Here is a 16,779-nt window from a genome sequence, read left to right on the forward strand (position 1 = left end):
AAGCTTTAGTCATTAGTCAATCTTACTTAGCGGGTAGAGGATCCCTTTTTACCCTACGACATCTTTCCAAGATGGATGACTAATCCATTTGGTGCTTTGGAGACATAGCTACCGCAAGCATGTCTACTCTTTACTCCATTTCATTCTGCCAAGTAGAGTGACAAATTATACTTGGTGTTTGAGAGACGTTGTCATCACAAACATGATTCTAAGCATGCATAGTATTTAAATTTGTGCACAATAAAAGGAGAACTAGTCCTATAAGACAAGTACATGTGCTTACTCTTATGTAGCAAGCATTGACAAGATTCATAATATCCTTAAGCTGTATTCCTTGCATCCATCTAGCATCTTCAAAAGGATAATTTTTGAACTTAATAAGATACCATCGGATAATCTTACCATGTCGTAGTACCTTGTATTCATGCCAAAGAATAGCTTTCAGTTGTAGCATCTCTTCTTGGTCCTCAACTTCGGGAGGGTCTTCAATAATTGGTTCACTTTGTGTCTCTCCTTTGTAGGGCTTGACTAGGCTCACATGAAAAGCATTGTGTATATGAGCCAATGGTTGGGCAACTTGAGTTGGTAAGCCGTCTCATTGATAGGCTTCAAAATTTGGAAAGGGCTATAGTATCTTTTTGCTAGGTTAGCATAATACTTTTGATGGCCCGTAGGATTTCTACTCGTCGTTCGCCTTAATTGAGCCTTAGGAAACTTAAGTAAGACCCAATCATTTTCTTTGAACATTGAGGCCCTTCTATGCTTGTCAGTAACAGCTTTTTGCCTTTGTTGAGAGATGGATATAGCATCCTGAATCTTTTGAAAAGATTCTCGTAGGACATGGCTATACTCATCGACAGCAAAGATCTTCCCATGTACTTTGAGTAGCAAGGGACTTTTAGGTCTTCCCTCAATGATTTCAAAAGGTGCTTTTCTTGTAGATGTATGTACAATATTATTGTAGGCATACTCTACAAGAGGTAAGTACTTTTCCCATTGTGAGCATTGATCTACTTCTGTAACATAAGTTTTTAGTAGATCGAGTATCGTAAGATTGGCTCTCACTTTGGCCATCCGTTTGTGGGTGATAGGCCAAAGAGAAATTTAATCTTGTTCCTAGATTTTCAAAGAGAACTTTCCAAAAATTACTGGTCATTCTAGGATCTCTATCTGACGTGATGGATGTTGGTAATCCATGGTGTTTGAAAATATGTGATATGAAGAGAGTTGCCATTTGGTGTGCCTTAATAGTCTTTTTGACAGGAATAAAGTGTGCTTTCTTGCTAAACATGTCGATTATTGTCCATATTCCTATATTCCCATGGATAGACTTGGGTAATACAAAGATGAAATCCATGGATATACTCTCCCATGGTGAATTTGGGATAGGCAATGGATGGAGAATCCAGGTTGCTTCCCTCTATCCATCCTGCAAGGTGAATGGTTCCTCACAGGGGTATTACTCTCACACCTTTCCCTTGAAAGCTCTTGCCGCATGGCATTTTCTTCATAGATTGTTGTGGGAGTTCAACCTGCACTTCCTCTATATTAACCAAAAAGTTTCCTCTTTTGGAGGTCTCACTAGAAGGCCTCGCAAGAAGTCTCTCTTCTTGGGCACAAGAACTTGAAGAGCTTGCAGTTGGCTTTGAACCTTCACTTGCAAATTAGGGTTTCCCATTGCTTCTTAAATCTTGTCCACAAGGTAGTTGATAGTTCTTTGACCATCATCAGTAGTTACACCATGTACTAAGTCCATGTCACCAATATTAATCCTATTCACTTGATTATTTCAACCATGATTAAAATTCCTCGTGTGTGTATCCTAGTTCTTTCCCTTCACACTTCTAAAGCTTTGTTTACCAATCCTCTTATCCCTTGAAAATTGGTACTCAAGTAACTACAAGTGTGGTTTAAAATATTGTTAATTGCATAGAGTAGTGGAGTGTTTTTAATACTGCAAGGTTGGTACCAGTTCCTATCAAGCGGCTGATAGATCAATAATGGTTAAGCCATAGGAAAGTCCCAAAATACTCCATTATTAAGACCATGGTTCTCGATGGTGTCCCCTGAACCCTGTTATGCAAATCGACATAATAAATCCTAGCCCCACTTACCCTACTACATCGAACAACTCCAACCTTTTATAGATTACTCAAGGACCTCTCTTCTTAGGCAAGAAAAAAGAAACTTAGCCTCTGATACCAGTGTCAAAGAATCTAGTAATTTCTTGAATTATCAACGGAAATAGATTATGTGACGGGTGTAGTTTCCCTAAAAGAGGATGCTTTAGAGGAGATAGAGAAGTTGCATCGGGACAATTTTAGTGCACATTAACACACACATTAGAAAATTTAATCATGCACAAAAACTAGAAGAGAATTACGAGAGTAAGAGCTACAAATTAATGAGGACCGGATTTGCTTAGAGACAGTCCCCCCTCCAAAAGGACTTCTATCATAATTCTCTCAAGAAAGAGCTTGGTTACAATACATGATTGTGCTCTTACAGAGCCTTTCTTGAACCAAGAAGATGATGTACTTCAAGATTCCATGGTGTCACCCTCCTTCCCGATTTTAAACACCCCAATGAGGAGAAAGGAACTGTGGGGAAGATGTAGATGAGGGTGAAAGAAAAAAGTGTTTTTCAAGAAAGAGAATGTGTATGTCATATATGATTAATCTGTAAGCAATCTCTTAGGAAAACACCTTATAGTAGAGTAGTAGGGGATGATGAAGAAGAAGATGAAGCTTCCACTTGCTTGGATTAGCATCTATATCCAAGTTCTTGAGCATATAGACTATCTGTTGTGCTCCCATGAGAGAGAGAGAGAGAGAGAGAGAGAGAGAGAGAGAGAAAGAGAGAGATTGCTTGCTTTTCTTTTCCACCTTCAAAACTTGCATAATGGAAAGGGTGAGAGAGTAAAACCCAACTAACCGTTCTTGCTAAACTCACCCCCCCATTTGCTCAAATTCAAAATGGAATGCTCATAAAATGTACCAATGAGGAATGAAGACTCAAAAATGCAAATTGATGCTTAAGTGAACACTTGTACCCTCCCTTCCTTTCCAAACGAGAGAACTAGCCCCCTTCTTTTTGGACTTACCTTTGATTCACCAACACACTCCCACACATAAGCTATCTTCACATAAAGCAAGTAGGTGCTACTTTGAAGATGTGGACTAGCCATACTTGGTGAAGAAGGTCTAGGATCAACTAACTAATTAAGGACGGATTGAGTTAATCTTAGTCTTTTAATTTTTCCTAGCCTTAATTAAAAACCCTAGTCTTAACTTTGAGTTTATTCACTTATGCTCTTTTATTTTTCCCATACTTAACTGGCAAAATTAAGATGGGAAACAAAAAACTCTCCCTAGAAAAGAATTCTTCTATTGTTTGGAATCAATTTTCCATGTGAGTACAATACTACAAGCAACCTTTGGCATATTGGGATATGATTTGTGGCCCATGTTATCGTGGCTGCCAAGATGTTGGGTGATGTACTCATTAGAAAACTGCACTTCAAAGTTTTTGAATCTTTCAAGGTAGGAAAAATGAAAATGTTGCTTGTGTAGCTACATTGATAGAGCCAAATCCTGGTATCAAAAATCTTTCCACGTGGTCTTTTTAGTGTCGAGGCTCCTCTTCTCCTCCTCCACTAACAAAATGCTTAGCAAAATGAATCCTCATCACTCTCTCAAACCCTAGATGTATGGTTTTCTTGCAATGAAAATCACCTTCAAACTCTCATATCGTTTTGCAGCACTCAAATTGTTTTGGGTGCACTTTGACAACCCCCCCCCCCCCCCCACCCCCCAAAGGTAAAGCTCACTTCTTGAACATGTTGGTGGTGTCAAATTCCCAAACTTGTCTCTCATCACCCCCCCTTTAGGCTCAAAACGTTTTGGTGTGATTTTTTCTCTAGAGAAAGTTACCCCTAGATTTTATCTTATCATTATAAACCCTATTATGAATTTACAAAGTCATTTGGACCCCAAAACATCTTTTGTCTCTCAAATCATTTTGGGGCTCATAGGTGTTTCTTGAGTCCTTTTTTTTCAACTCCATTTGCTGGTGCAAATTTTTTTAGTTCTCGACTTTGCGGCTTTTCCTGTGAAACACTAGTCTTGAGCTTCTTGATGGTTATTTCAGATCCTTGTTTGGAGTGTTTTGGCCCAATTTACCACCCAATTTGTGTTTGGCTTTCTGCTACAGTTTTCTTTAGTGCGGGTTGCTTACCTACTGGTCTCAATGGTCGTACACATCATCTCATGGCCTAATACTTTTTAGCCTACTTAGCTCGATTCGTTGCCTTTTTTCTTTTGGTCTGCTCTACTTATTTTCTCCCCCTATTGATTGTATGTGTAGCCCCAACACTGTCAATGGGTTCATGCAAGTGCAAGGTGATTCAGAGATACACAAAAAGAGCTCCAAATGTAGGGCTTTACATGATTGTTTGTTTTGGAATGCTCTCCAAAAAGGACAAGTGGAAGGGAATTTACACTTTTGATTTCCAAGTTTCTACCGTAGTAACATTTCCTCCTTTTGTTGTCCTCTTATGCTCATTGACCACATGAGAAACTTAATAGAACATGTTGTGCTAGCTAGGTCACTTAGGGCACTCCAAATGGTGCAAAAAAAAAGGCAATATTCACAAGCACACTCTTGAAGAGTACTAGTTAATAGACTTAAAACTTTGGGCTTGCCTTCATTTTGGAACAAGCTACCCAACTTTAGACTCATATGCAATTCTTGGTTTAGGGTTGTGACTTGGATTATTTCCTACAAAAGATTGCTTACCAAACAATAAGATTGGAAGTGTTGTTGCCCTTTCCAAAATAGTAGTAGGAATCGTGACTAGAAGAAGTATAGGCCTTAGAGTTGCTATTTGGGCTTAAGTGGAAGACTGATCCCATTGTCTAGGTACCCATTGACATTCTGTAGCAATCAATCAATGAGATGGCTTCATGGAAGTATTATTGTGGGATTTACTTGGATTAGAATATTGAGCCGGTAGCTCATGAAACTGTAGCCTTTATTGCCCTTGATAGTAGTCTTGTGCTCCTAGTAATGCTTTTTTTACCATCTCTTTGCTGGACTAAATTTCCAAGCTACTTGTTTTGGTTGTGGTTTAGATTGTTGGTAACATTGAGTCATTGTAGCTAGCAATTGTGGTAATCTAGCCCACTCTTGCTTTGAAGGCAATTGTTTCTTGGGAACAACGTGTTCTTGTAGGAGAATGAGGTTGAGGACTTTGAATCATATTTTCCACTCAATAAAAGAGACAATCCTTGATCAACAGAGTGTAGTTGTTTAGGTTGCATTGGCTTGATGGTAGCTGGTGGAGGATTGTTCTTTGTTGGCGTGTCAACATCATTGACTCTACCTGAGGTGATGTTGAATGTGACTGTGTTCAATTTCCAATCAATGTTGCACTTGCTCTCTCTCTTCTAGGAGTAGCTAAGTATGGGAACATGTGCAGATTATGTGGGTAGTGCAATGTGAAATTGCACTAGCTAATAAAATGCTGATGAGTGAGTTCCACTATGATTGTGCCCAAAGTGTAGACTGATATGCTAGCAAAGTTGTGCAGTGTGGTGGCACGATTGGACACAGGCTTGAGAGATAGCTTTTGGTGGAATTTGTAAAAGATAAAGTTGAGGTCGACTCTAGCGTTCAACAATATTGGACTGTGTATGATTTTGCCTTGAAATCCACCAAAAGGGGAGGATTAGATTTCCCCCCAACTATTAGTCGTTGTAAGAAGTTAACTCAAAGACGTTGTAGCTTGCCTTGATGAGCTCTCTCTATAACTTCTTCTTGAGCTTGTTGTTTCATTTAAAGCTTGAGGCTCAGCCTTGTTTTCCCCTACATACAATTGTCACAACATTTCCTCATTCAATAGATCTAGTATTTCTTGATATTTGAGTCATTTATGTATGCTTTCATGGAATTTCCATTATAATCGCAAGGAAAATTGCATCTCCATTGGAGATATCACTATGTACAAAATGGGTTTAGACCTCTAGCAATGTGTTTTTCTTATTCTTTTTAAGGGCATATAGAAGCACAAGCTCTTCTTTTTTGAGCTCCTAATCTTGAGGGTAAATTTTGGTCAAACTATGTTGTTCGTCTCCTTTTCTTGGTGTACATTGCATGAATTGATTTTAGCCTTATTTTGTTAAGATTTTCTAGTTCTTTTAGTTGATTTGAAAAGGCATGTATCCATTCCAAAGGAACTCTGCGCTGTAGCATAGGGAGCAATTATTCCACCGGAAGAATTGCATTAAATCTTTAGAGTATCTAAAAAAAGTGATGCCAATTGAGGTCTTATAAGCTATCCTATATGCTTGCAACACTCCTAGTAATATATCTTCTCAAGGTTTACTATCCACTTCTATCATCTTTGTGAGTGCCATGTATAGCACCTTGTTGGTGCTTTGTGCCAATCCATTGCATTCGGGATGATAAGGTGCAAGCCATTATGTCTCGCAATGAATACATCAAAACTTTTTTGGATTTTTGAGTGTTTGTAGATGCCAAGGTGGATACCTCTTCTAGTCTAATTTTCCTATTGTAACTACCAGATTGCAAAAGATGCGTGGAATTCTCACATTGTGGTGTAATTGTAAAATATCCCAATTACTTATGATGTATTTGTACTATACCCATGGGAATTGAAGCTTGGAGGTCACATTTTAGACTCCTTAAGTATATGTCATTTTGTAGAAACGTGAAAGACTTTTGGATGACATTGTATGGGTGAAGCTAAAGCTACAGAGCTCTTTTTTAATCAACATTTCTCTCAATCTAGTAATCAAATTCAAATTCTTTCAAGTGCATTCTATTCTCTCCTCTTGCTCTATCTCTTGAATGTGATCACTTTCACTTTGGTGAAGGTTTGTGTCTACACTGTGTGAGTCTTAATCTTCTCTTTGATTCAAATTTAAATGATAATTTTTTGATAAGAGGTTGATCTTAGTCCCTAGGGGAAGCTGTTAGACTATTTTTGTTCATGTTTTGATGACCTACAAAATGATGCATATGATTCATGGTACCTCTAGAATTGGGATATTATGGTTCAAAACTGTTTTGATAGACCTTGCTTATCTTCTCTTAAAGTTTGGAAGCATTCCAAGATCATTTAGCTGAGAAATCATCAGGTGATTAGTTGGTGTGAGGATTGACTATATGCTCAATTATTAATAGTTGTGTGTTGATCCGTGATTGCTCTTTCATGCATCTTTAGCATAGGTTACTCTGCCATGATTGACAACCCAACACGTCTCCCTTGAGCAGCGACAAAAGAGTGTGTTAGTGCCAGATAGCTATGCCATAACGTATGCAAGGTGATCTGCTAACATTGGCACTATTGTCGGGGATTTGATCTAGTGACTATACTTGTGATTATCCAAAACCATTAAAAACCCATTCTAATTTCACTAGCAACATAGAGACAAAACAAGGTTTTTTCACTTGAGAGAGTCTAAGAGTTGAGGGAGGACTAGCTAGACCATTCATTTGGTAGCAAAGAGTGTTTGTGATTAAAGGTAAACCAATCATTTCAATTGCCATTGCTTTAGAGTGTTGTTCTTTCCAACACCACTAGCCATAATTTCAATTTATAGCATTATTTCATTTAAATTCATAGGAGTAGAATAGGTAGGCCAAAACACCAAAAAATGAAATTAACCACTATAGCATTAGAGAGTAAATCAACCATTGTAGCATTTGAGAGTAAAGTGCGAATACATAGAAATTATGGCAAGAACCTGGGAAAAAATTTGATAGAGTTTCCCACTGTAATTTGAGCAAAATCTCAAAATAATACCTCACCAATAATTTGGCATACACAAAAATTGTGAAGCCAACTATGCGCATAAATAGAGACTCAATCTCTCATCCACAAGCTGTCATATACCCGACCAAACTTGACCTTATGGCTCTCCGAAACCCATGAAGAGAAGCAAGACAACACTTACAGGTCAAACAAAAATTGATAAACATGTAAAAACAAAACCGTCTCAATCACAAATCCACAATGGGCATACATAAGCATAAGAATAATGATATATTTTTGTTTAGAATACATTGCTACCAATGTTCTCTAATCGAATTTATTTTCCGAATCAAAGTTTGCTTATTATTTTATATTACCAAGCCTGAATCATATCTATATGATTTCCTGCAACTGCACTTCGATAATACCCCTAACCTAACCCAATATATTAGGTTAAAATTTCAATTTCCCTTCCACTTATTTATGGTCATCAAAGGGAGTGCCCTCTAGTGCCGTATTAATTTTGTAAAAGTTCTACTAATTTATTTAGGGAAAATGGATCAAATGCTGATTTTGGGAGCACTGCCATGGCGTTTTCATGCGATGATGATGAGGGGGAGCCACCTACACGAAGTCAGGCTGAAATCACTCTCAAGCATCTTCTCGACAAGCAGCTCTCTACAACCGCCAGGTATTGTTTTGAGAGAGAGAGAGAGAGAGAGAGAGAGAGAGAGAGAGAGAGAGAGAACCATGTATAACTGGTGGTATCGGAGGTGCCAATTCGATAATCAGAGACATTGAGTTGTTGGTAGGCCAATCAGAGAACCTGTTAAATCACGTGTTGAGCATGAGTTTCGTTCGGTCTTTGTTGCATGGAAGGACTCCTAGGAACACAATCAACATTTCTAAGATGATCTTCACCGTTGTTTTGCAATTGAACTATGATGCCATGGTAGTTCATCGAAGGATCGTGCTTCAATTTGCAAAGGGCATGCAAGCAGCTGAGCTTTGATAGCACTGTAACCACTTTGGGCAAGTGGTGGGAGAGAAGACGGTGAACTATTGATCTTTGCATGTTTGAAGCACTTTTAGCTCTTCAAAACTGTTACGTGCACCTTGGCTGTGTGTGCCACGTAGACATGCTGAACCTACTTCTAGAGCCAAAGAGAGTCTATAGAGCCTCCATATCTGGACACATAGGCTTTTCTTAATGAGAAACATTTTATGTACATGCTTTGTATACGTGTTTGATGGATGCTGTTACACTTTCGTGGACATCTGGCAACACCAGCATGTAGCTTAGGATAATTGCAATGTGTCGGTGCTTAGGAATGTGTCAGTCCACTTCTTACATCAAATGCATCACTAGGTTGTGAGATACGGGCCTCATAGTACCCTAAAACTATGTGTGCGTGCACAATTGGCAAATTTGAAGGAAAAGTCAATTGACACACTCCTTGAGGTTTAGGGGCACACAATCTAAGGTTTTGCTCTCGGTTGAGAAAAGTGCACTAAAGTATCATAAGTGATTCTTTTGAAACACACGTTGTTGAAATTTGTTGTGGGCACATTCTTGCATAATGGTTGCCATAAAAATTGTGGGCTGACTTGTCCTCTTTATGGCTGGTGATGCCTGTTTTAAATTGGTTCATTTTTCCACTTTCAAAAGGCTGAAATTTTTCCGTGCAGCAAGCGGTTGCGAGCATGTCCTTTGAAACTGATTTTCTTCGTGTCGATTTTCCTCCATATGCCTTGAGATTCTTGAGAGGAAGAGGTATTCTAGTGCATCTCTTGCGAGAGAGAAAGCACACATGCACTTTCTTTGCTCTCAAACTTTTGATAGAGAGGTCCTTCTGAGAGAGGGAGACCCACTGTACAAAGAAGAGTTCAACATTGCAGAACTAGTGGGCTGAATTTTTAAAGGAGAGAAGCAAAATCATATTTTAGTAAAGGTATGATTGCATGGGCAAGGAGGGTTCTTCATAGCATAGCATCGGGGTGATGTGGGGAGGGCATGGAGGAGATAAAGAGGCAAAAAATGCAGCCCACGTATGGCTACAACAAAAAGATTTCTTTAAAATGTGGAGAGCCTTTTGGCAAGTTCAATTTTCTAGACACTAATCTATCCAAGACGTTGTTTTCTTCTTGTGAAAACACTACAAAACTTCTAGATTCTTGGACTCCTTGACTTTTTGGACTCGGTACATGCGTGGACGGCTTTAGTTTACTGAAACAGACTTGGACACTCCAAGTCAAGAATTAACCGCGACAACACCAAATAACCACTTCAAAACAATTCACAGATCACAATAGATTTGCACTGGCCTGGCGGAGTTCCGTGCCTAGAGAGATTGGCCCCAAAGATTGGCGCCCCTTTCGGTATTTCTTTTTGTATTAATCAGTCATCAAAGTACAAGAGAGCGGTTAGGGTTTCACTCTCAGACTCTGCGTCCAGATGCTCTGAGAAGTGAGGGCCCAAGCCACTTATTTAAAGGTTTACAAGGGATGCCAAAAGCAGAGCCCCAAAAGCTTGAAAGCAAAAGCTCTTTTCCCTCTCTCACAAAGAGCATCTGAAAGCAAAAGCAAATTCTCTTTCTCTCTCAATGAGAGCAAAAGCTGAGATTTGCGTCCCTCAAAAATATCCCTTTTTTTTTGTTTAATTTCACCTCTGCAATTTCCAAAAATTAGGGTTTTTGGCAGAAATTAGGGTTTTTGCTGTCCGTAGCCACGTCATCACTTTGTGACATACCCCCCTCTTGAAAGCATTGTAATCGACCGCGATTACGCCTGCAAAACCGACAAAAGCCATAAACCGTCTTAGCAGACACTGACTATTAGTACCTACGTACTAGAAACACACATCTAGCACATGTACAAAATCGACAGTCACATCACAGGACATCACCAGACATCACAGGACATCACATGACATTCAACATTCATTCGGATCTTAGACCATGATTTATCGGCAATGTAGCTAGCAATCACATCTAGGTCCAATCGGGACCTCATCGATGTCCGATTGACTAACCCCTATTGCAACCATGTCTATTTGAGATAAGTAGACCAAAATGCTGCAGTCATTTCGTCTATTAGTTCTTGCACTCAAAAGAAGTGAAGGAACAAATCAGTATCATTATTAGGAATTGCATCTCATAAAGTCATCCAATAGAATACTGTTAGCTATCAGTATCCCTGAAGCTGAAAGAGACATGAGTGACTTTAGTATCAAAATCGAGGCATCTGTTGACAAGGGAGCGGAGTGACTCCCCTCTTGCGCATCCCACTGCACCAGATCTCCGGCCAAGGTGAATTCTGGGTTCCGTTTGGAGTAGACTAATAGTCAGTGTCTGCTAAGATGGTTTATGGCTTTTGTCGGTTTTGCAGGCGTAATCGCGGTTGATTACAATGCTTTCAAGAGGGGGGTATGTCACAAAGTGATGACGTGGCTACGGACAATAGAAACCCTAATTTCTGCCAAAAACCCTAAAATTCTTGCAAACCCTAATTTTTGCCAAAAACCCTAATTTTTGAAAATCGCGGAGGTGAATTTTTTAAAATAAAAATTAACCCTAATTTTTGAAAATCGCGGAGGTGAATTAGGGTTTGCAGGAATTTTAGGGTTTTTGGCAGAAATTAGGGTTTTGCTGTCCATAGCCACGTCATCACTTTGTGACATTTACCTCTTGAGAACTTTAAGACACCAATGTCTGCCTTGTCCAACCATTGTCCAGTCGTGACAAACCATTAAAAACTTGGAGAAGCTTGTTTAATTACTTAAATTGAGGCCTAAGAACACCATACTTATTTATGCGTTTGTTCCTAGTGTGCTTAACACTATGTCTAGTTATTCTTATACTCCTACAATGCTTGGACTCTGAAAATTCTGATTGGATAACTCTTGCCGAGAATGAGTTGGATCCTAAATTATTCATATGTGCAAAAAAATAATCATGTTCATTAAATTTATAGATTATACGGTGATAGTCAACTTAGCTACAAAAAGTGACAACCAAGGGGAGCTTTTATAGCCATTAAGGTTGCCTTGAATAGGATAGCCCCTATGCTGGAAAAGCGACACCAATCCTCACACACACACACACACACACACACACACACACACAGGCGCGTGCGCGTGCACACACTTTCAACAGCAATCACACATAGGGAAGCTTCAGGAGGGGAAAAAAAAGCTCCCCTTGCCTACACCTTTTCTTCCTTTCTCTGATGTTTTGTGTTTCACAATTAATTAGGGGCAGGCTAGGTTGCTCTATTCTAAAAAACTAAAACTGAGATATGAAGAGAGCTCAATATGCTCCTTAAATGAGAGAGTTCATCCGTCTTAGAGAGAAAGTAAGCAGATTCTAGAGAGAGATACCCAAGCAATCTCACCGAATTGGGAATAGTGAGTGGTTGGCCTATCACAATGCAACACAAATGCTCACATATGCATCTTACAAGACACAACGAACGCCACCGCTAAGCACCAACTCCTCCAAGACAGACGGTCTGCGGTATGATACTACTCAACGACTACCTTGTCACTCCCATAACCTAAAAAGGTCCGGGCCATGAGTTCAAAGTACGGATACAACTAAACGCTCCCGAACCGGAGCTTGTGTTGCTTGGAGGTTTCAAACATACAACTAAACGCTCGGATCGTTTATTTGTCAAGGGAGCCTCGTAAAAGCATTGGGTGCTTGTATAGAACAATTTAGAGAGATTTCTCGCGAGGAATCTCCTCTAATTCAAGGGGCATGTGACCCTACAGGTGTGAGAGCTCGAGGGCTACCCAGAAAAGTGATCGGCTTGTGAATCGGAGCGCAAAACAGAGAATTCAGCGTGCTGTAATTTATCTCCAGGTTTTGCAAAGTGCTCTAAAGTGCGTGTAAAGTCAATGTTTACTTGGGATTTTGTTTGTGGAGACTTCTACTGTGGTTATGTTGCCGAAATCGGGTTAGAGTAGAGGAATTTCAGATCGATAAAAGTGGGATAGGTTGTGGAAGTTTACAGGTTTTTTCTCAAGTATAATAACAATAAAGAAATACCGGAAGGGGTGCTAGTCTTTGGGGCCAATAGTTGTCGGCGTCTGCTTGGAGCATTCTAGCTTCCGAACTATGTGTGCTTTGAAGTGTTAATTCTTGTTATAGGTTCCTTCTGCAAGGTTTCTCTGTGTGTTAAAGTTTAAAGTAAAGTTTCAGGTGAAATCCTACGTCTGCCGTGTCAAAGTCGACGATGTGGAAGCGTAGAGAGAGAGAGAGAGAGAGAGAGAGAGAGAGAGAGAGAGAGAGAGAGAGAGAGAGAGAGAGTCTCCTGAACCAATCAACCATGGCAATGAATAACTGAATGTATATACAATGGAGGCAAGGTGTTGCTTATATAGCACCCTCAGTAAATTGCCCTACCCAAGACTTTGACAAAAAAGTAAAATAAAACCTAAAAGCCAAACTAAATAATGGGATCACATTGGGCAGTTCACTTGAGATGCCTAAACTTTAACACCCTCTCTGCAGCTCATAGTGGACATCAATAGTGAGACCCAAGTCGATGAAGAAGCTACCATGGACACCCCAGCACCAGCCGGGATACCGATACACCTCGGTGCTGCTCTCCTCAACTTTGTACTTGAAAGTAATGCCATCTTGAGCGTCGGTTGCCTTTGTAGAAACTTTGAACTGTAGACCATACTACGTCTAATAATCCCCATTCGTGAACTGTGAACACATCACGTCCGAAATATAAAACTCCAAGATAATGAACTGTTGGAACACATCCTCTCCATGATCCGACCAACAACAATGAATTGGCTAGCCCATCCATAGTGTTTTAGACGTCTGATTGGTTCCCTGCCAGATGTATGTGCATTGAACTCCGACCTACGGATCTAAACACCAATAACTTGAATGCCAACACAAGGGTCCAAATTAATTATAGGGAGCATGTGGTTGCCCCTCTCTGCCACTCACAAGCCTCTCTCTGGCTGAAGCTAGTGGTGACACCGATTTTCATGTGATTGGAAGGCGGGAGTCCGTGCCAGTGTAGTCACCACCACATAAACTGCCTCCTTGCTGTCCTTCCCTGAGTCACTATCACTGCTTTCCTCCTGTTGCTTGCTTTTACCTTTGTCCTTTGTAGAATCTTAGGCTTTGCCTTTGGATTTGCAATCCTTGGCCAAATGACCTCATTTTCCACATTTGTAACAACGGTACTTTGTCCTCTTTCTCGAATCCGAAGCAGCAAGTGCTTCACCATGTGCTTCCATTGTCTCAGATTTTGCCTTGAGTTACCAACACGGCTTCCTCCTCAATGAGAAAAGAGCTGAGATTGTCAAATTCTAGCTTTTCCTTCGTGACTTGTAGCCGTAGTGTCCTAGCCACTGTTTCATACTCTTGAGGCAACTTTGTGAGAACCAAAGCAGCTAACTGGGTACTCGTCAGTGCACTCTTCATAGCCGATAGTTGATCATGAATAACTTTAGTGTTTATAAGAAATGATTGCATGGAACTTCCTCGGGGAAAGTGGATGGCAAACAACTGTCCAAGAAGGGTGACTGCTCGCATCGGAGAATCCCGATCAAACATACCTATGTCACATGACACATCCAACCCTATGTGTCCGTGGACAAGTTACAATACGACAAGGGTTTAGTCAGTCCAGTCAGTCTAGATTAGAAGTGATCTGGCACTTTTGTGAGTCTATTCGTAGACTGTGCATGCCCAGACACTTAGTGTAGATGCATATCCTCTGGTTGCACACAACATGATCATCAGTATTCCCGTCAGAATCCATCAGATTCCATCAGGGGAAATTTTCCAGTGCATTTAGCCTATTTTACCTATTTTTGACATTTTTCACTTATTATTTTTAAGTGACTTTTGTTGGAAAGTAGGTAGGGCAATTTTGCTAAGTTTGTATATAAGCAAACTAGAGCTAGCACTATTTGGCAGAAGAGGCAACATGAGCCAAGCTCATCAGGCAACTTCTCAACAAGACCCCTTGGCGGTTTCCCCCTCCAAGCAAGAAGAATCAGCCCTAGCGTTTTCTCATCAGCAGATCACCGCGACGGAAGCAAGCTCAGACCTAGCATTTTCACTCAGCATCATCGCAAGAAGACCCCAGCAAGCTAGCGTTTTTGAAGACCATAGCGTTTTTGCAAAGACACCTCAGCCTAGCGTTTTTGAAGATTTCAGCCTTTGCATATTGGCAGCGTTTTCAGCCACAGCATGCAGCGATTTCAGCAGTAGGAAAACCATCAAGATCAGCCCCTAAGAAGGTAGCAGATTTAGCCTTAATGAACCTCAGTTTTTAGCCCTAAAGCTGCAGATTTTCAGCGACAAAGACCCACAGAAACAGCCCCCAAAATCAGCATTTTTGGATTGTAGCAAATTTCAGCCCATAGCATTTTTGGACAGCAGATAAAAGATTGCAGATATCAGCCCTTAGGTCGGCCTCGTCATCCCTGTCGTCATCGTTGACATAGCCTAGAATTGCATCGGTCTCATGCATACAGTTTGTACCAGTTTGTGCAATCATAAGTAGACCACTCTCGCCGACGAGAGTGGGGCATAGTTACCGGGGAACGCCCCCTAGCCCCCGTTCCGGTGTCCGGGGGGCAATTCCCTTCCCGAACGTTCCGAAACGTCCCGGAATGTCTGACGTTCCGGGTGGCCAATGCAAACCGGAACGGTCGTTCCGGAACGTTCCGAAACGCCCCCGGACCGTTCCGGAATGCCCCTGGAACGGCCAACGGCTACAAACAAATTTGGCAAAAATTGAAAAAATTGAAGTAAATGTTTGGGCTTCTTTTGAAAGTGTGCAAGGCCTCAAGGACTCATAAAATGCACCCCCCTCCCCCTTTCTCTTCACAAGCTAATCCTCAAGGCTCAAGCTCTCTCCCTCTCACTCTCAAGATCTCTCCCTCTCAAGACTCACTCTCTCAAGGCTCAAGGCTTCAAGCCTTCAAGCTCTCTTCCCCTCCCTCCCACTCTCTCAAATCTCTCCCTCTCCATCTCTCTCTCTCTCTCTCTCTCTCATCATCTAGTCATAGCAAGGTTGAATGGTCTTCAAAACGAGTTTTTTGTGAGTATTAGAGTCAAAGCACTCTAATACTCCTTGTATTTAAACACAAGGAGCTAAAAATTGCACTATTTGGGTGTTTTTTATACCTCCCGTTCCGCGACGTTCCCGTTCCGGACCCCTACCCATTCCCCCGTTCTGCGGGGATCCCGTTGCCGTTCCTGTTCCGCGTTCCGGGTAACTATGGAGTGGGGCCTTCGGAGGAGGGTTTTACAATGTCTCTGGTGTCGTATCTCTCTTCTCTCTCTATCTCTCATTCTCATACACTTGCACGCACAGTGTCCATTCACTTTGTTTGTGATCATAGCATTCTCTTATTAAGAACGGAAGGGTCTACCTTCCATAAGAATAAAAGGAACCTTGAGTACAATTTGGAGCACTTATCTTGAGCAAAGCGCAGACATTCATTCCGCTGCACCTAACATTGGTATCACAGCTTTGGCAGTGTTCTGTATCACTCAAGGAAAGAACCACAAGAATCACAAGAATTTTTTTTGCTTGTTGCGGTCGCACGAACCCAAGTTCACTTGGGCGTGTTGATTTCTAATCGTGTTTTTGAAGAGTGACAGGAATCCCAGGAAAGAAGGGCTTGTCCAACCTCCCCTTGTCTCTTTTCACTCATTGAGAGCGGACCGTGCACTTAGCGGCCGGCCAATCGACGTGAGGTGGGAAAAAGAAACCTTGGTGTGAGCGCAAGGCCGCCAAGGGGTGCGCCCGCGGAAAGGATTAGAACTCGGGTGAAGAGTAGATCCTTTTTAAACACGGTTTGCAAGCAAAAGAAAACCTCAAGAACCTCAAGAACCCAAGTTCCTCGTGAACTTGAGAATCCAAGACCACAAGAACCCACAAGAACCCATGACTTCAGAATGGTCATCACTCGAAGCGGAATGGATACTTCGCTTGGAGGTGATGAGCATGAGAGAGGC

The 16,779-nt window shown here is 41.0% G+C and overlaps 1 protein-coding gene across 1 annotated transcript in view; it reads left to right on the top strand.

The window, feature by feature from the left end:
• The first annotated feature begins 8,311 nt into the window (after positions 1-8,311).
• The window catches only part of LOC147417444 (uncharacterized), a 97,319-nt gene continuing 88,851 nt past the window's right edge, over positions 8,312-16,779 (top strand). Inside the window, exon 1 of the mRNA XM_086506437.1 lies at positions 8,312-8,468. Within this exon, the coding sequence (XP_086362563.1) occupies positions 8,365-8,468 (104 nt within the window). The 5' untranslated portion in view covers positions 8,312-8,364. The remainder of the gene's footprint in view (positions 8,469-16,779) is intronic.

This window comes from Adiantum capillus-veneris, chromosome 30, assembly GCF_014529385.1.
Source record: "Adiantum capillus-veneris isolate H3 chromosome 30, ASM1452938v2, whole genome shotgun sequence".
Taxonomy (NCBI): domain Eukaryota; kingdom Viridiplantae; phylum Streptophyta; class Polypodiopsida; order Polypodiales; family Pteridaceae; genus Adiantum; species Adiantum capillus-veneris.